The 19937-nt window shown below is 33.7% G+C and overlaps 1 protein-coding gene across 2 annotated transcripts; it reads left to right on the forward strand.

Moving 5' to 3' along the window:
* The first annotated feature begins 207 nt into the window (after positions 1–207).
* On the forward strand, positions 208–9743 carry LOC132908309 (RNA-binding protein 25). 2 transcript variants are annotated; one of them, XM_060962217.1, is made up of 12 exons: positions 208–410; positions 915–1057; positions 1928–2282; positions 2364–2558; positions 2639–2754; positions 6648–6859; positions 6951–7569; positions 7697–8114; positions 8188–8409; positions 8953–9128; positions 9195–9341; positions 9421–9743. In XM_060962217.1, the coding sequence occupies exons 2-12, from the start codon at positions 950–952 to the stop codon at positions 9511–9513; spliced, it is 2661 nt and encodes an 886-aa protein (XP_060818200.1). In that variant the 5' UTR covers positions 208–410; positions 915–949; the 3' UTR covers positions 9514–9743. The 2 variants fall into 2 exon arrangements, with proteins under 2 accessions (XP_060818200.1, XP_060818201.1); XM_060962218.1 differs by having other exon boundaries at positions 1958–2282.
* Positions 9744–19937: the final 10194 nt, after the last annotated feature.

Raw genomic sequence — 19937 nt, forward strand, 5'->3', positions numbered from 1 at the left:
GAAAATTGAAATTAAAATTAAAACTAAATGCTGCTCTATTGAGGAAATGATATAATTGTATACAATTAAAAATATATAATATTAATTTATTTTGTTTTAATATGCTCTATCAAAAATTCAATAAATTACAGAGTAGAAGTCCTAAGTTGCTGCATATGTAGCTTGGTTCTTTTACGATGAGTCTTCGAACCCATGGGAAATGTAACATCAACCATAGCCTTCTAGAAGCAATCAGCGCATGAAGCCGTAATGGACGAAAAGAAGTAATTACTAGCTGACGGATTGTGAAAGTGGAAGTTTCAGTTCGTGTGTTTATTATAATATTTCTTTAGCTCTAGAGTCCTATTAAGATGACGTAAATATTTGTTAAATGATGGTTGATGCTTTATTTCTATTTTCAAATATATTATGTAAGTACAGTATTGGTTCTTTGTTGAGATCATTTTAATGGTTAGAATACCAAAGCATCCATTAGAGTCTTCTTTGATATCTATAACTATTACTACGAAAAACATGTTTTCACACAGCAAACTTACATGTTAAGTAATGTTTATATGTCTATGCATAGTTCAAATATTTGTTTTATAATATTGATTACTAGAGTATTAAATTTATACTTGTATTTTATTATATCTCAAGAAAGTGTGCTTAAGAAGATTGTTATGTATTAAAGGTTATTTAATGTCAATTTTTTAAATATTTCAAGTACAATATGACTAAAATATATTTTTGTAACTACATAATACAGACATTAAATTTCATTTATTTGCAATCATTAAATTTGTATTTTTAAAATTTAATAATTGTAAGTATGGATTATAATAATATATCAGTATTAACAAAAGTTCTATGTTGAAATAAAACTGTATCTTTTATATATTACTTCTACTAAATAACTGTATTACATATTTTAGTGAGAACACTGCCATAGTATTACTTAAAATAAGAGATGTCTTACCCTGGTCAGCCCCCAATGGGAATACCAGGCATGCCACCAATGCCTTACATGGTTGGTGCACCTCCACCAATTATTGGTGGTGTAATGCCTATGGCACATGTAAGTAAATATAAAATTAAATGTTCTAAAATTTGGGCATGTTTGTTTTGTATGCTGTTGGTAAATTTATGATTTCCTGTTAACAATCGTTTGCACTTGCTGTTAATAAAATTTTCAATGTTTTCAATTGAAGAAATTAATTATTTTATTAACTAAAACTCTAATACAAAGCGATGTAACTTAATATAATTTCTTTGTTAGATTAATCTCCTAATAGTTTAATGTGTCATTTTTCTTATTCATTTTAAATGATAACTATTATATATTAAATAATTAAAATAATAATTAAAAATTGATATATTGTTTAATTTGTAATAATGTAATTACTTTATATAATCTATTTGTTTTTTAAATAAAAGATAAAAAGTAATATATTCAAGTGCCAGAAATGTTAAAAGAAAAATAATAAGCATCTTTAGTTACTGTAAAAGAAAAATCAAAAGCATGTACTGTTTGATTGTATTAATGCTGTGTAAATAAATTAACATGTTAAGTAATAAAAATTCACAAAAATAGCCTTATATTTTTAAATATCACTGATTATATCATAATTAAATATTTTTCTATATGTTAATGCAGTTGTTTTGTATAACATATTAACATTCTATATTTAAATTACAATATGAATGGAATGCATATTACTTAAATATTTATGATATAGGATTATTGTATGAGACATTTTCTAAAAGTTATGTTTTCTGGCACAAATTTTCGTCTTAAGTTCTTTTTATTTGATATATGCATGTCTTACCTTTATAATAAAATATAATACAAGGAAAAAGATTAATATACTATTAGGGGGAGGGGAGATTCTGGACTGCATGAGTAGAGATGTGCATTATTAAGAATACTACCATTTATAAAACATAGATGATTCCAACACCCGTATCTGCGATGCAGACCTCAGCTCCAGCTGTTCGGTATGCACGTAACCAAAATCGTCATGACAATAATCGTCGTCGTGAAAGAGAATCTGGTCCACCAGTTACCGTATTTATTGGTAACATTATGGAAAGAGCACCTGACGTGATGATTCGACATATTTTGGGTGCATGTGGTCATGTGCTTTCATGGAAAAGAGTTCAAGCATTTGGATTTTGCGAATATGCAGGTCCTGATGCAGGTCTTAGAGCAGTTAGATTACTTCATGACATGGAAATAGGTACAAAGAAGCTTGTTGTCAAAGTTGATGCAAAAGCTAAAGTCGTTTTGGATCAATTCAAAGGTAAATCTAAAATACTTGCAGTATTTACATACATACATATTTATCATTTATTTTGATTTGTTACTTCTTTGTATATAATAGCAGAAAGAAGGAAAAAATTAAGAGGAGGCCAATCACCTTTACAAGATGAAACATCAATTGAAGGGGCAGAAGGAGAAGAAGGTGAAGATTACATGGATGAGGGTATGAGAGTAGTGGATGCAGATGCCCTAGCACGTATTAATCAAATTATAGCTGAACATGCCGCTGATTTAGAAATGGCTCAAGCTGCTCCTGGTAGTGTACTAATTCTATTCATAGTAATGTATTGAATTAAATTGGAGAACTAACAAATATTCTTTAATTATATGTTATAGAAGAACATCAAATAAAAATGGTCGCTAAATCTTTGAACCTGGATGATGCAGAAATAGAAGAAAGTAAAAGAGACTTGATTACACGAGAAATTGGAAAATTCAGGGAGGTTATGAAGGTAATTATTTTCATAATTATTTTAGAAATCTTGTTATGTCATTCCTACTTTTCTGCCCTTCTTTTTGGTTGGATATGATATACCAAGATATTAGAAGGCATTATGAATTGTGGTCTAATAGGATTGGGTAAAAACTTTGCAAAAGTTTAGGTATAAGAATGCTAACAATTATTGTAAAATTGTTAGTGTCGATTATGTGAATTTTTTACGAAGCATTATAAACATTATTCTATAATATATTGTAATCTTCTCTAAAAAGAATTATTTTATGCGAAAAGCTATATTAACTAATTTAAATTATTTTAATGGACAATAGTGTTTGTTACACATTCTTCTGTGTATATGATAGGCAGCATATTTAATTTTTTAAATTTTTTGCTAGAAAGAATCATATCTTTTAGAGCAAAATTTTAACTGCAATATATTATATTATTATAGAGCTTTTATTTTTTTCTGCATTTAATATGTAAGTGTTATAGAGATAATATTTATCTGTTTCTGTTTTGTGCAAATGATTAAGAATATGTTTGTAATACTTTGTAGTATTTATTCTGTTATCTTTAAAAAACACGATATGAATATTCTTTTTCGTTTTTCAAATAAAAAAATAAAATGAATCACTTTACAAATAGGAAAAAATGGAATATACTAACTTCTTTCAAAACTATATATTTAATAAAAAAAATGTGTTTTTAAATTATAGTTGTAAAGAGTTTGTACTAAGTTTAACAAGTTTATAATACTTTTTGATTATATCAACGACTAGTGAATTCATGAATTGTATTTAATTAATTTTTAAATGGTTGTATTGTTACTAAGTTACAATTTGTATGTGACAAATATTTAGATGTTTCTATGCTTTAAATACTATAATGAAATGCATTGTAAATATGTATTATAAACGTTTATACACGTTTTATGCATTTGATTATATCTATGTTTCATGTTAGACAACTATTGATCGAACTCGCAACATATTTATATAGAAAATTAAATGCATTTGGGCAGGCAAAAGAGGATTACAAGTGTATAGTTGTAAACTTTAGCTTTTAAGTATATTGTGATAAAGTGCGTGTGTGCTATATTAGCTCTAAAAAATTGGAGCCGTGACTCGTTGCTATAATTATAATAACAGGCAGCGTGCGTCGCACACAGCAAACGCACACGCCTAGGAATGCTGTGTGTGGGGACCACTCTTTCACTCACTCATTGGCTCTGAAGGGAGTCAATCACAGCACATCCCTCGTATTTTCGCAGGCAGCTGCAGCCTCGTCGGTAAGTCAGAGTATATCCAACCAACAAAACATGAAAAAACAAGAAATGTGCAATATTAAGACGGGAGAATCTCGTAACTCTACAACATGCTGACATCATGTAGCCAATAAATCTGTTTCTATTGAAACTCCATTTTCTTAATTCATCGCATATAATTCTGCATTATATTAATAGCGTTAATGCTATTGTATTTTGAACACAAGTTATTCCATATAATCAAATTTCTTTACCTGTTTCTATATTTATTGTGCTAAACTGCTGGCACCAATATTGTTATAAAAATGCAATGTATTTTTATATAACATGATGTTTAGTTTCAAAGAAATGACATTACAAAATCAATTCTTATAGTTCTAAAAAATAAAGAACTTGTGTAATGGTATTATAGAATGCAAGATAATAAAGGATAAAGAGTTGGAAGGCTTTAGTAATAATGTTTTAGTGTAAATGCAACATTATTATTATATATTTGAAATTGTAATAAAAAGGTTTTCTATAACACAGATGATTCTCTCATTAATTGATTCAATGGAAGTGCTGTCAATCACTATGAGGATTATATATTCTTTGAGTCAATTAGCAAAAGAATTACGTTATATAAGGTTAATATGAATAAGTTCAAAAAATAATACTAAATTGATAATTATAGATTACTATATTCCTAAAAAATTTGATTATTCAATTTTTCATTGAGTGAGACTATAAAATTAATTAAGATTGTTGTATTATTTGTTCGGTTTTTTATGAAAGATAATTATAATTTATTTTTATATTTGTATTAATGTCTAGCAGTTTAGTACAGATATATAGAAGATCAGCAAAGTGCCATTCCATTTGTTTTTACACATTGTTTAGGATCGGTAAAAAATGTTATACATTGAACAAAGAAATTTGACGCTGACATATTTTATAATATATTCTTAGATAGATTATTAATAGGATCGAGACTTTCTGAATCCTACACACAATGAAATGATTTTGTCTTCACAATGGCGACTGTTCAGTTGTTGTCTTTATTTTGTGTAAACAGCTTCTGTCAGCGTCTCGATCAGACATGTAGTACCTAGGTGCGCGCTCCTCCATTCTCCGGTACCACCACACTGACTGACCAAGTCAACTTCACACCGTGAGTAAACTCCACAACCATGAGCCAACACAACCATTCGGTTCTTGTAGTTTTGTTAGTGAACTGCCCATCTGAATACCTATGACCACTGATATTTCATGTTTCAACAGTCTGTTTTTTTCCTCATATGTGCATCTACTTTTATGCACTCAGTTACTATATCCTTATTAGATTAAAATACTATGGGTTATTGTATGGATATTTAATTTTGAAAACTAAGAGAAAGCAGTTCATAATTTTGAATATGTTTTTTCTTATATAGTATAGTCCATTGATAGCTTTATATAGGGTTTATTAACAATGTCATAAGCAGGAATAAGCAGCATTAGGTTTCATAATTTTTTGTCACTAAAAAGTAATATTCATTAGAGTCTATGATTTAGGACTCTCCAAGCAGTAACCCATTATTGTTATTATTATATCAAGTAAGGATGAACCATATTAATTTATTTCTAAGACGTTACGTTGATAATACGGGACGATAAGGGTGGGCAAACTATTGTGCATTTGATATCCAACAGTTTGCTGCATCAACTGCATAGCCAGAAGAAAACAAAGTTGACAGACGTGTGACAGTTTCTTGGCAAAAATGAAAGATGTTTTGGTGGAATCCCTTCTTCGTGATGACTCCGCTTCTGATTGGTATAATACTTTCTAATAATTATTGAATATTGACAAGAAATCTAAATATCACCCCTTTCGACTCTTAGACTTATATAGCTTTAGACACTATTGATTTACAGGCACATTTGCAATGTTGTAAGTACATTGGGTGGCCTCTACAATGCGTCTGTTAGCATTAAGGTATTCTTAATTTAAGTAGAGCTTAAGAAATTTCTTATGCTTGTTTCCAAAATTTATACCTGCACTTAGGTAATTGATATGTAAACAAGATTTCGTGTAAGATGCTGCTGAGCGAGCATACTCCAGCGGAGTGAGTATACTATATTGAGATGAACAGAATTATGATACTTGATATGTGATTAATTTTTGTACAACTAGTAATCGTTCAACATTGCAATCTTTGTAATGTTAGAGATACTAAAATTAAAGTAAAATTTGTATATAAAATGTAAATGTTAAAAAAATATACAAAATGTTAAAAATATTTTTTAAAAGAATTTTCATAACGAATTAAGACTTCTTTTTGAAGTATTTATTTCAAGTAATCATTTTGTTAATATAAAAATCCATCTAATATTACTTTTTAAATAATATCGATTGTTTGTGCAAATATTTTGTATGTATCAGGGCATCTATATTTTGAATTTAAGAAAAGAAATGATAATACTGCACTGTTATAGTGTAGTGATATTTTACCATTTTTATATTCATTAACTAACTTTATACTTACAGTAACCTTTTTCTACCCTTTAATTTTTATAACTGAGGAGGATATACGATTGCTAGTTTTTGCGTTTTATTATCACAGCCTGATAAGTTTGCTTTGAATATTTGGTCTCACCTATTTTTTTATTTTTGTTTTTTATAGAAGCAGGAGGAGGAGAAGGCTCAAGTTAAACGGAAGAAAGAAGCTGTTGAGAAAGAAGAACGGGAGAAACGTGAAAAAGAGCGACGAGATCGGCATGATGGTAGTAACACTAAAGATGATCAAGACGGCGATCCTGGTAGTCCTACGTCTCATAAAGGTCGCAGTAGTAGTACCGGAAGTAGTAGAAGAGACAAAAGGCGGTCTAAATCTAGGTATTAACATCTAACAATTTCCGAAAACTGTTTAAAAATTCATTAATTTATAATATAAAATTTATTGTAAGTATTTTCTATCTTTCTTAAGATCTAAGGAACGAGAGAGGGATCGTCAGAGAAGCGACAGAGATCGTGATAGAGATAGAGATCGAGAAAGAGATAGAGAAAGGGAACGAGAAAGAGATCGTGACCGCGAAAGAGAGCGTGAAAGAGAACGTGAAAGAGATAGAGAAAGGGAAAGGGACAGGGAACGAGAAAGAGAACGTGAAAGAGAAGAAGCAAGGAAAACTGAAAGAGAAATTATGCGTGAAAGGGAGGAAGAGGAAGAGGCGAAGGAGAGGAAAAAGAACGAAAGAAGAGCGAGAGAAAAAGAAGCAGCTTATCAAGAGCGTTTGAGAGCATGGGAAACACGGGAACGTCGCAAACAAAAGGAATACGAGAAAGAAGCGGAAAAACGCAGAGCAAAACGGGAAGCGAGAGAAAGGGAAGCAAAACGCTTGAAAGAATTTCTCGAAGACTATGATGATGAAAGAGATGACGCTAAATATTACAAAGGTAAAGAACTTTCACGTCGTCTAGAAGAGAGAGCACTAGAAGCAGAAGCCGATTCGCGGGATCGTTGTGCTGAACGTCAAGAACTTCAACGTCTTCGCGATAAACTTTATGCTGACGCTTCTCATCCAGATCCAGCGGCTGAGTTTGAAAGGGTAAAATGTTCCTAAATAATGTGATATGACTCATTACAATATTGATTTTTATTAGGATATGTAATATACATTTATCTCTCGTTGTATGTAGACTATTCCTTCTACATGAAGATATTGCTTATTTCAGTTAAAAGCTGAACGGGAGGAACAGTATAAGCCTAAACCGGTTATCACGATAATAGACGAAGAGGATGAAAAAATGGTGAAAAAGGAAAAAGAAGTTATGCCGCCCATAGAAACTGAACCGATTGAAAGTGATAGTGACGAATGTGTGCAATTTGATGATGTTTCTCAGTCAGAGGCACCACCTAGAACACCACCGCGGCATCACCACCATCATCGAAGGCATCATCGTCATCATCAGAATCATCATCGTGATGGTGAAGAAACTGAAGAAGTTATAGAAACAGATAGAGAAAGTGTAAAGGGTACAAGATCGTCACCTTCTAATCAAACAGTAACAACACCAGTTCAGTCCATTCCACCCACATTAGATGAAGATTCGCGTATGTCTCTCGTTAGCGAACCAGAAAAAACTGGTAGTAGTGAGTAAACGATGTGATTTATTTAACTTATACAAACACTCTATTTGTATGTCATATTTTACTTTTATTACAGGTAACTTTGTGCCATTCGCCATGGGAAGCGGAGGCAATCGTGGTGGTGATCATGGTATTGGTAATAAAACTCCTGCTAGTCCAAGTACGGCTATTAATGTTAGTACGCAACAAACGAATCAGAATAAAAAGAAAGGTCGGATCGATGTTAAAGACGTATTTAATAATGACGATGATGACGATGGTGCTAATAACGCAAAGAAGCGTAAACTAGTTCCTTTAGGTAATTAAAAAGTATAAATATATTTTTCGTTTAGATAATGTATAATCTTACAATTAGTTTCTTTAAAATGGGTTAAACAAGTGTTGGTTAAACAGGAAACGATGGTTGTTTAACGTGAACTAAATACAATAACGTGCTATAATTAAGACAGCTAAATAGTTAATTTGCAACTCTCGTCACCACGGTCCCAACGCTCTTTCTCACGCGGATCACTCTCTCGACAACGCAATTCGCACTCTTTGACTTCTCGATTCACATTCTCTGACTTCTCAACTAACACTGACCGTTAATTCGTCTTTCCCCCTTGGCATCCCTTTGTATTTTCTCTTAGCCCCATCACGCACGTGTCCCGCAATCGTTCGTGGCTAGCGTCACGGAGGCCTTTTTCGCGCAACTATTCGATTGAAGGACTGACGATACATTGATGGGCCTGTCGGCACTTAGGTTTTCTCGCGACATTGTTTATGGTTCGCCCGATATCTCTTAGGGCTCTCATTCACGATATTACAATAATATACGATTTTTATATGAATTCTATTCTAGACTATGGAGAAGAGAAAAAGAAAAAATCTAGTGAAGAAGCTCCTAAAGCTGGAAAAGAAGAAAGTACAAAAAGTCAAGAAGAGAAAAGAAAGCACATAAAATCCCTTATTGACAAAATACCTACGGATAAAAACGCTTTGTTTGGCTATCAACTTGATTGGGCAGTAATAGATAATGTAAGATATATATTATGAATGAATATTTATGAATTAATTTTTCATCAATTTTTGTTATTTTTATAGACATTAATGGAAAAGAGGATAAGGCCATGGATTAATAAAAAGATTATTGAATACATTGGAGAACCTGAACCTACATTGGTAGATTTTATTTGTAGCAAAGTAATGGCCGGCAGCTCGCCTCAAGGCATACTTGATGATGTACAGATGGTAAATAATTTTTATCTTATTATTATTTATTATTTATATAATATTTTTGTTATTGCTTTTATAATATCATATGTTGTAGGTATTGGATGAAGAAGCAGAAGTTTTTGTAGTCAAAATGTGGAGGTTATTAATTTACGAAGTGGAAGCTAAAAAAATGGGCTTAGTTAAATAAATGAAATATCAATTCAAAAAAGTACTAATCGACTTAAAAATTTATACTACACATCAAATTCCTTTGGTTAAAAATTGTACTATTTAGGTTATGTATCTTAATACATAATTACTTATATATAATTTGTAGGATCTATCGCTAGACGAAAAACACTATGTTGCTCGATTGATAGGTAAACTAAATGTGTAGCAATTGAAATGTTAAATACAAATTGTAATTACGATTTATAATATTTGAGTTGTGTCTTTCCAAATTTGTTTATTCGTAGTTTTAAAGGGAGTTCTAACATGTTTATATATGATAGATTGTTTACATTTTTCAAGAAGCTTGACGGATTTAATTTTAATGATTATATAATTTCTTCATTTACAAATAATTTTTTCAAAATTTGTACATAAATACAGTAAAAACAACTGATTGTTATCATATGTGTACATATATAATACATATTATTATATATTATTATTATTACTATTATTATTATTATTATCATCATCATCATCATTATCATTATATATTACACGCGCTCGCTCGCGCCATACACACGTAAGTTTTCTGTTAATATTTTTGTGGTTTGTGTCAGAATAGTTTGACGTTAAACTAGTTATTAAAAAATGAATAGTGATTGCTTCTACTGAACAAGGATTATGATATTTAAAACAATTGTTTTTACTGTAATATAAATGAAGGAAAGTTACGAATTTGTATTGAAATTATTAATACGAGATGGTATGTATGAAATAAATTTTTTTGAAGGAGGTAAGTAGCAGTAAGGAATATTTAAGAAAACTGGAAAATTATTACGATAAGATTCAAATATATTAAACTATTATTGTATTAATTAAATAATAAACGTATCTGTGCTTTTTATCTCTTTTACATTATGTTGTAGTTTCATTAATTTTCTAATCTAATTGAAAAGCTAAGATCCAATAATTTTTTAATCCCAATTTATTTTGTCCTATTGTATTATGTCAATGTTAATTCATCATATTTCAGTTTTTTAATGTGAATAATTCTTAATAAATTCTAAGACACTGATTTACATAAACTTTTATTTTATATTTCTTAGAATAACAACTTTTTAAAAAAGTTTCCAAGAATAACATTATATAATTTGGAATAACACTACTAATTGCTGAAGATTTTGGCCGCCTAAAAACATAGATAAGGTTTCTAATTTCACTTAGAAAGTTGTTAATTAATCATTGAACGCATTATTTTTATGTTTTATAGCTCTTCTATTCAGCTCTATCTGTGCAAAGCTCCCAATTTACACGTATTAGATTTAATAGATTAGCCTCCAAAATTAGCATTGTTTAAGATATTTTCTATTAAATGCATTAAATTTGAATAAAATCTGTAATTCTAACTAGAAGATTTCATGTTTGTGGTTGTCAAAAATAAGATATGTATAACAAGTGATTTTAAAAATCAAGGAAGATTGCTAGATCGAATTAAAAGCAAGAAAAGAAAACGGTAGGTTTCATCAAAAAAGAAAACTGGTAGCAACAATTACGAATTCTATTCTGTAGGTACTGAAGGCGAGTGCGTGAAATCTGTAGTAGAAAGTCGGCGAGACGGGTGTCCCGGCTGCGTAGTACCACTTCTCATATTATTTGTCGTTAAGTGCATGAAAGCTTTTTTCGAGGGCTTAATACAAGCTCTCGGTTAATAGCGGAGCATTATTGTGTTCACGGGAACCCGAGTACGGCTCAGCTTAGAGTCGTTCTCTCGCTCTCCTCTCTTCTCTTTTCCTCTTTCCTCTTCTCTTCGGTACTATACGAAAAACGCAGCAGCCCAACCTTTTATGGATTCTTTGTCGCGACGCGATTATGTACCAGCCAGTCTTCTCGTCACCACCTCTTTTTCCTGCCTTTTCTTATGTATTTATACACACGAACCTCGGTGAAATACACGCGTGTTTCCTTTTAAAGCGGCCTCGACGCGGTCTTACTGATGCACGACTGGCTGTGACCAATTTTTTCCCGTCGTCGAGGGACAATGCTTTTGTGGACGAAATGCATTCTGAATACGATAAGAATAGTGTGGATTGATGATTTGAAAGACAGACAATTGACAATCGCATTATATTTACTGGATAAATGATATAAATATGTTACCATGATTGAATTTTTTAAGAGTTTTATTTAAATGTCGTTTCTTTGTTATTATTTAGTATTTTTATACTAGTAATTTTAATATCATTAATCTTTAGCAGTTTTGCCAATTTTCTTGATTATTTGTTGTGAACAATCACAACTTATTCGAATATTTTGAATTTCATCGGATTCAAAATAATACTGTTGTACAAATACCGTTTCATTTCTATTGTAATGAAGTATTTGACTTCAATAAATATTAGATTTAATATTTTAGTTATTTTGGAGCATAAAATTTAAGCATTTTATATATTATATATACATTCTAAAACTTGAGGAAGATTTGTATTAATAATTCGTCGCTTCATATTTTCTAGTGTGTTGTAATATCTGGGTAAACAGCGTGGAGAGGAGAGGGATAGGAAAACGAGCAGAGCAAGCTCTCGGTTTACCACGGCCAATTCAATGACTATGGTATACTGTACAGAGCACATTACCTGCAACAATTGCATTATACGCTAGACTATTGTGTTGGTACCACATCCACATTAGATTTGAAGACGCTCCGGTTTAATGAATTTTGTTGACGATTTTGGAAGAGCTTCTAGTTAAATATTTACAAATCTGTCGGGTAATTTTACAGCACGATGAAAATTCCCATTATATAGTATAGAAACTCTGCAGAAGAAATTAATTCTTACTCTACTAACACTAATATTAATACACTAACAATAATATAATATTAACACTAATATTTATAACGCAACAACCACATCGAGTAACAAGATGGGACTTAAATAATGAAGGAAAATAATTTGTGAATTAACCAGTTGAAAAGGGTGTAAATATTATTTGATACAGTTCATCGCGATATGAAAGAAATTGTTTGGCTCAACCATCAAAACAGGAATCAAGCCGCTTCGTACACGCCACGTTAACCTCACGTTTCAGGAAGATACAAACGAGGAAGAGAAATTCCCTTAAGAGATTCCATTCAGGAAGACAGGAAATTATGTCTGTCGAAATTAATCGTCAGCGCGTTAACACGTAGTCGAGAACGATAAGGCGCGCGAAACGCAGGAGTGCGAGGTGAAAAGCGTCGAAGAGGGGCGAAGCAAAGTGAAACACAGGAAGCAGAAGGATACGCTTAGCATTTTACAGACGAAACGTGCTCGCCAGACCGACGATCGACAAGCAAAAAGCGAAGAGGAGGTCGCGGGTGCGAGCGTTAAGGTAAGCGGGGATGGAAGCGATGGATTCACACAGGGATGGGTGAAAGGACTCAAGGAATCGTCGCACGTACCTGCCAGAAGAAGATGAAACGGTAACGAGTGTAGTTCACGGTAACTAAATATTCGCAGGATCGTATCGGGGCCAACGACGGAAAAAGGGGAGTTGAATACTCGCTTTCGTCGCGTCACGACGCCATTCGACGTCGCCATGCTGTGTATGCATGCAATCGTCGTCGTCGCTCGTGGAGACAATTTATTCTCACGGTTTCGCGCGCAATTTGCCACGGGCACGTGTAACGAGGATAACGAGAATCATCGAATGAAAAGCCAACGTCGTGGCTGCAAATTGCGTTTCACGCGACATTTGCTATAACGCCTGCCGCGAATATTTGTAGTGGGCCCGCGGCCCTCATGGCATCGCTCCCGGCTGTTCGATCTTCTCCGACACCGAGGCAATCGACTGTTCGGTAAGAGATACTCGATACGCTGTTTAACTCGTCGTCTTCGCGATCCTGTTGCTTCTCTTCCGCGTCAACCTGGTTTCTCATATTATCGCAAATTATTTGTAGAATCGTTTCGAAGAATCGCTAGATGTTTAATTCGTTTAAACGTTAGTCGAGGAATCGCACGTATTAGATATTGCGTTAGATTTTTATGACACGGCATAAATAGTAACTCGTAATTTACGTAAAATCTTTAATCTGTTTGAATAACGCATCGAGAATTAAATTTGTAATTAGCTTTTAATTAAATTTTTCTAATCGATCATCATCGTTTGCGCTGTTACTGTAGAGGGACAATTAGTCCGAACATTCCCAACAGCAGAAGGTTATTTTACTCGGTATTCTTAGCAAAGTAAAGCGCGGTTGGTTAAAAAAAGGGAACGAGGGAACGATTAATGCTCGCGCCAAGTTTTTATTGCGGGAATTCAATTTCCAAAATAAACATTTGCAAAGAGAACAACTGTTGACAAGTCCATTCTCGTGCGAATTTCAACATTTACGGTGAATGTCCCTCGACATTTTGCCTCATATATTTCCGCGTCCGCCGTTTTCATCGGTAACGATCGATACCGGCTATTTTTCCTGCTATTCCAGTCAACTGCACTACACAACGTGTGAAAAATGAATTAAAGCTCCGAGCTAGCAGTTTCCTTTTCTGGACAAGAAAGAAGGAAGAAGGAAGAAGGAAGAAGAAAGAAGAAAGAAGAAAGAAGAAAGAAGGAAGAAGGAAGAAGAAAGAAGAAAGAAGAAAGAAGAAAGAAGAAAGAAGAAAGAAGAAAGAAGAAAGAAGAAAGAAGAAAGAAGAAAGAAGAAAGAAGAAAGAAGAAAGAAGAAAGAAGAAAGAAGAAAGAAGAAAGAAGAAAGAAGAAAGAAGAAAGAAGAAAGAAGAAACAGCGGAAACCATTATATTAAACCAACGATAGAGGCATGCTGGCGATCCGGTTCGCGTTGCAAAAGCTAGCATGTCGCGCAAAACCGTAAAAGAAAGTGGCTACGACAAGACTATTCAAATATTTGAAGTTCCTCTTGCCGAGGAAGAGCCTTATGATGAAATTACCGCGTCCGACTCTAAATATAAAAACGCTCGTAAAAGAAGTACACGCGTGCTCGCGAGCCAAGAGGAAATGAAAAATACCGCGTAGCTGGATGTTTCGTTATAATTTGGGACGATATTCTTGATAACGAAACTCGTGAATTAATCAAAAAGATAATGGTCTAATTTATAGAAACGGAGAAAGAACGAATAGCGATGCTTGAGTTTCCGATCGTTGTTACACATGAAGCATACGTGGTTTCATCGGTAGTAGAAATTTAAGATAAAAAGACTTTCCGTATTTACGATCATATAGAAGGATGCGTATGTGGTGCGTGGATCGTTGACGTAAGATACCTTATATTAACTCTTTAGAGACTACTGATGCAACTAGCGAAGGTGTTACAAAAAATGTTAGGTAATTTGTGAAATTATTTTTTAAATGGTTTTCATTTTATTTTTACATCATTTTCAATGGTTACGTTTTAATATTCAGTTACGGTTGCTATCGTTTTGTAAAATGTTGGCACTCTTTAGAAAATAATACGATCCTAGTAACCACTTTTGGAACTATTGATTTTGGTTAACAGCCTTTCGTGTGTGAGCGAAAGCGCTTTAGTAATTCGTGTATCGTTTTACATTTGATTAGCGTGTAAAAGCCGTGTAATTTTTTAATTAGAAAATATTATATAGATCAACTTGCATTTATTGCCGTAAATCCATGTTGCACGTTCGATATTTTAGTTACATCTAATTCACGAGTCTAATTAATACAAATTACAATGTGGCCAATTATTTTTTGAAGCCATTTTTTTACGATAAGACAAGTATTATCCCAATGCAACTTTTATGTTCACGAAATTATTACAATATTACAATAACCTAGAAGCATTTTATACGTTATAAAATCTATAAAATTTTAAATTCTATTAACAAAACCATTGTCGACATTTCTAACAAGAAGCTAAATACCAATGGCAAGGAATTTATTTTCATCCACAAACATCCCGGTTTACTCGTCTGAAACTACTACTATCTAACTGAAACTATCCGAAAACCATCCTTGTTTTCCATTGATGACAACGATGATACGATTTCGAAATCCCACAATGTTAAACAATCACATCGGAAAATGGAAAACGGCGGCGACGAGAAAACTGATAGAAGAATATATAACATGCGTGTTGTAAGTTCACATCGTGGCACGTATGCGGTTAACAATAAGTGACGGAAGTGTAGGATGCGTCCGAGGGTAGTTGGAGGATGGAAGCGGATCGTGGATGTGAAAGAGAATGACGCACTGGCGGGCGCAGCAACCACATAAGCGCGAAAATGAAGAAGCAATTATTCTAATGGAGGCTTTGGGAGGACTGTAGCCGGGACAAGTGAGGTAATCCATGAATAATACCTATACCCTTCCACCCTTCTCTCATCCATGCTACTCTACCAGTTACTATCCCATATTCTCGTGGCCCTGGTGTCGTCTGCCTGTTGTCCTTCTCCGCCGTTCGCTAATATTATGCTAAATTCCAGTAATCCTTGAATGCCAACCTAGCCACAGATACAGTATCGCTATCTCGACTAACGCGTCCGATTCGAGGCCAGTAACGCTCTTGGTCTTCGTCTCTTTCCACTTTGGTCGTTTCTTTCTCGTATCCATCTTCTCCAGCTGTTCTCCTTCTCGTTTTTTCTTCTATTTCTCTCTATTCTTCTCTGTTCGAATGCTAATCGAGGATGTATGCCAGTATTTGCGGAAATCTAAGACGAATCGTCGTGAAAAGGGAAGAGCAAAAATCGAGAGGTCAAGTTGAGGATTCAAACGGGAATTTCTGCCCGAATCCTCCACTCGTTGAGGACCATTTCTCGTTCCATTCGATCCTTCTCTACCAATCCGTGTTCTATCCGGTAACAGGATTTTTTGGACGAAAAGGCAACCCGCGCTTTTATCCGACTCTATTCGTCGAATTTTGAAAGAATGATACCTGCTCAGGGAAGTTCTTATTTACGTGTATTCAGTATTTAAAGTCGCTTTCTGGCCTTTTCCTCGAATAAAGCCAAGCGTTTCCGCGATACGTATTATACTTAGACTTTTGTATAAAGATTATTGATACCAAATCTGAAATCGAATAAGTTAGACTTAGGAATATCTTCGAATGCTGTTTTTAATACCGTATGCGGATTATTTTGTGTATTTTTATCCTGTCTTATCTGTAAGTGGTTGTGTTAAAAAATGTGTCTTAACATACGTGCCTGGAATAATCTGGAATTTAATTTGAGCTGTATTAGAATAAATTTTAATTTTTTAGATATCGTTATGTTGTTTCGTTGCAATAAAATTTGGTAACGTTTTAATTAATTAAATGTTTTTGACTGTACCTATTCATTTGCAAACGATAATTAGTTTCATATTCAGTCTATTATTCTTTCCAAATCTTAATAATTAATTAGAGAAAGCAATAATACAGGCTGTTTTGTACAGTAACATCCAAGGAATTTTATTAAATAGTCAAAACAATTCAAACACGAAACGATATGCCTTTAACGTAACCACCGTCGCGGAACGAAACACGTAGCGCAGGTAGTATTACGGCGAACGACGCTGAGCTCGTTTCCTCATCCGTGTAATATTACTGCGAGAACACAAATCCAGTTTCCTATTTCTACATCTGAAAATGATACGTATACCCTGTTATGGAAATTCAGTGTTACTTTTATGGAAATATTCGTGGCACGTCATTGCTCCTGTTCGGACGGGATGGACATTTTACCATGATTATCCCCACTGTATCGAGTTGTCAAAAAATTAAATGCCACTATTCAAACCGCATTCGTAAAATGCTCGACTCTTTAGGAAATGGAAAAAAAAAATATTAAGTACTAATTTTCTATTTTCTCCTTTTTTCTGAATTAGCGTGAAAGTACCGAAAGTTCAGCTTCTACGGTACAATTTTTTAACTTTCTTTCTAAGCTTTGCTCTCGTACTCTTGATTTTACCATATCACGAACCGTGTTAACCTATGTAACTGAAATCTTGGTAGACCTTTCGAAAAACGGACTCGGGGGAGATAGAAGCAGAGAATAAAAAGAACGAGCGGAGGAAGATGGCGGTGGAAGAAAGGACATAAGGTCGAGGTATACGCTTGTTCAAAGAAGACTATTCGAAATGTTTCGGTCCACAATCTTTTCTCCCCCCGTTCTTCTACTCTCCTTCGTGGCTTTCTCGTTTTTGTTCGTTCATTCTTTCCCGCGCGACGCTCTCGTCGCTTCTTTCTTCCGCGGCACGGTGCCGCGTCGGAAAAAACACAGCTGCACTACTTTATATTACCATTCTTTGGGAAACCGTGGGCATACCACCACAATTTCTGCGTCTAGGATAAAATCGGAAGTAATCATGAGAAGTGGGGATCTCGAGGGTGTGCGCGCGCGCGCCAGTACAAGCGAGCACACAGTTGGAATTGAAGGGAGAACCGTGAGATAGGGAGAGATGGGTTAAAAGGGAATGACAAAGACGGGGAGAGGTATGAATCGGTGAAAAAGAGGCCGCAGAATCGGCGGCCAGAGGGAGAAGGATGGAAAAAAGTAAGTGAACCCCGGAGTGCAGCGTATCAGAGCTTGTGCAACGCTGCATCAAGCGGCTGACGATGCACTTAGGGATATTAGTAAAGCCCCGTCGAATAAGAGCCGACGTCTGGCCTGTCTTCGTTTATCGCCGCCCGAAATGCTGCTTTTAACGCGTTAATCGCCGTCCCGTTATGGACAAGGTTAATAAACTGCGTACGTTCTACAGAAATTTTCAGTTGGTATCCTGTACAGATAGTGTGTTTCAGAGAAAGTGTTTGTAGAAAAATTTCGGAGGAATCAAAAAACATGTTTTATTGATGTCTTGTGAATCAGATTCCTGTTGGAATTGGAAAAATTAGTGAATTGAATTTTTCTATGGATTTACGTTCATTGCAGATTTGTTGTTTTTCGGAAAATATTTTATGTCTTCGTTGAAATATTTAACATTTGTGTAGACAGAAAATTTTACATGTAAAAATTAGATAAATCTTTCTTCGAGAGTTTTAGACATTTATCGAACTGTCTGATAGCAAGTAGTATATGATCGTACGTAGTCAGGTATTGCTCATCTGATAGACTTCATTGCTCTTTTTCTAATTATAAAGTGGCTATCATATATAAATAAATGTTTTATATAAAATACAGTATTTTCTTCACACTATTTAATTGTAAATCATTTAACACCTAATTTCTTTTTAATTCAGTTTTGAAGGAGAAATAAAATTCATTCTACATCTGGTAAATTCTACTTATAAAATATTTCGCTTACAAAATCATCGAAAATTTCCAGGATAACATTTAATCACCTTAATTCGATACCTTTGTTAAATAAAGCAACCAAAGACGCGTCCCCGTACGCAAAGATACAATGGCGGAATTTACTTACGTGCCGATTCCTCTTTCGACCATAAATGAGAATTATTTCAGAGAATGATAATTACAAAGCGTCTACGGGAACGAAGTTATATTCAACGGAACTGCCAGGATTAAATATTTCATTTATGTCTGCAGGTCCGACTTAATCGGTTTACGTTCTTTGGGAGTTGGAAAAACCGCCTAGCCCCAGAACCAGTAGAAAGATTTACTGCCGCTTGAAATTCTGCAGCTTTATATGTGTAACACCCGCATACCGAACAATTTTGCAAACCAATCGTTACAAAAGGAATTTTTTCTTCTTACTGTAGAAAAATCCATAAATTCGCATTAAATCTAGCGAATCAAAACTTTTATATCTCGATATTGTATATCAGTTACGTTTTGGTTTCATTAAAGTATTTCTGCTACGTTTTTTCTATACAAAACTGGTTGTTCGAAGAAATATTTAAACCATTTTAATCCTATCTCTGTTCCGATATCGTATTAAGTAATAATTGCGGTTCGTATTTGGCCAGGCTATAGAGTTCCGCAATGACTATTCTCGAACGGCATAGTACATTGTGTGTTCGAGACTCGTTACTCGATTAGGATCATTATACCGTTTCTAATGCGAATTACCAAGAATCGTAAATTTCGGCCATTACCCGACCACTAAATCGGCTGTATAATACCATTTTAGCAGTTTTTATGAAGCACGATGTATGAACTAAAGGCAAATTCACAAGGTTGGTTTTGCACAGATTTATGTTCTTTTAATTTTCTACACGATAAGCAATGCTTCGGTACATTTTTTATATCTTACACGAAAAGTTATCGTTAGAATAATCGTGAAATTACTTATTACTTAACTTGCTTGATAAATGAAATGATAAACGTTTCAAGAATGAATATCGTATGTTACAAAATATTTAACAACAATAACCGAAGACAGAACATGATTCATGGATACCTAAAATTCCGCAATTTGATGGTTTTACAAAACCAACGAATTTCTGTAATAACTGATACTACCTGTGGACGCAATAAAATTAACTGTTTATTTCATAAATTGCCCATGAAATATTGATATCCGCAGAATCATCGACGCAAGAATGTAATTGATTTAATTTCCTCACAG

This window comes from Bombus pascuorum, chromosome 6 (assembly GCF_905332965.1).
Source record: "Bombus pascuorum chromosome 6, iyBomPasc1.1, whole genome shotgun sequence".
In the NCBI taxonomy this organism is placed as follows: domain Eukaryota; kingdom Metazoa; phylum Arthropoda; class Insecta; order Hymenoptera; family Apidae; genus Bombus; species Bombus pascuorum.

Bases quoted from the DNA above. Each gene is read 5' to 3' on its own strand.
- LOC132908309 (XM_060962217.1), top strand. From the start codon at position 950: ATGTCTTACCCTGGTCAGCCCCCAATGGGAATACCAGGCATGCCACCA. The intron at 7,570-7,696 runs GTAAAATGTTCC...TGCTTATTTCAG, and splicing joins CAGCGGCTGAGTTTGAAAGG to TTAAAAGCTGAACGGGAGGA. The intron at 8,410-8,952 runs GTAATTAAAAAG...ATTCTATTCTAG, and splicing joins GCGTAAACTAGTTCCTTTAG to ACTATGGAGAAGAGAAAAAG.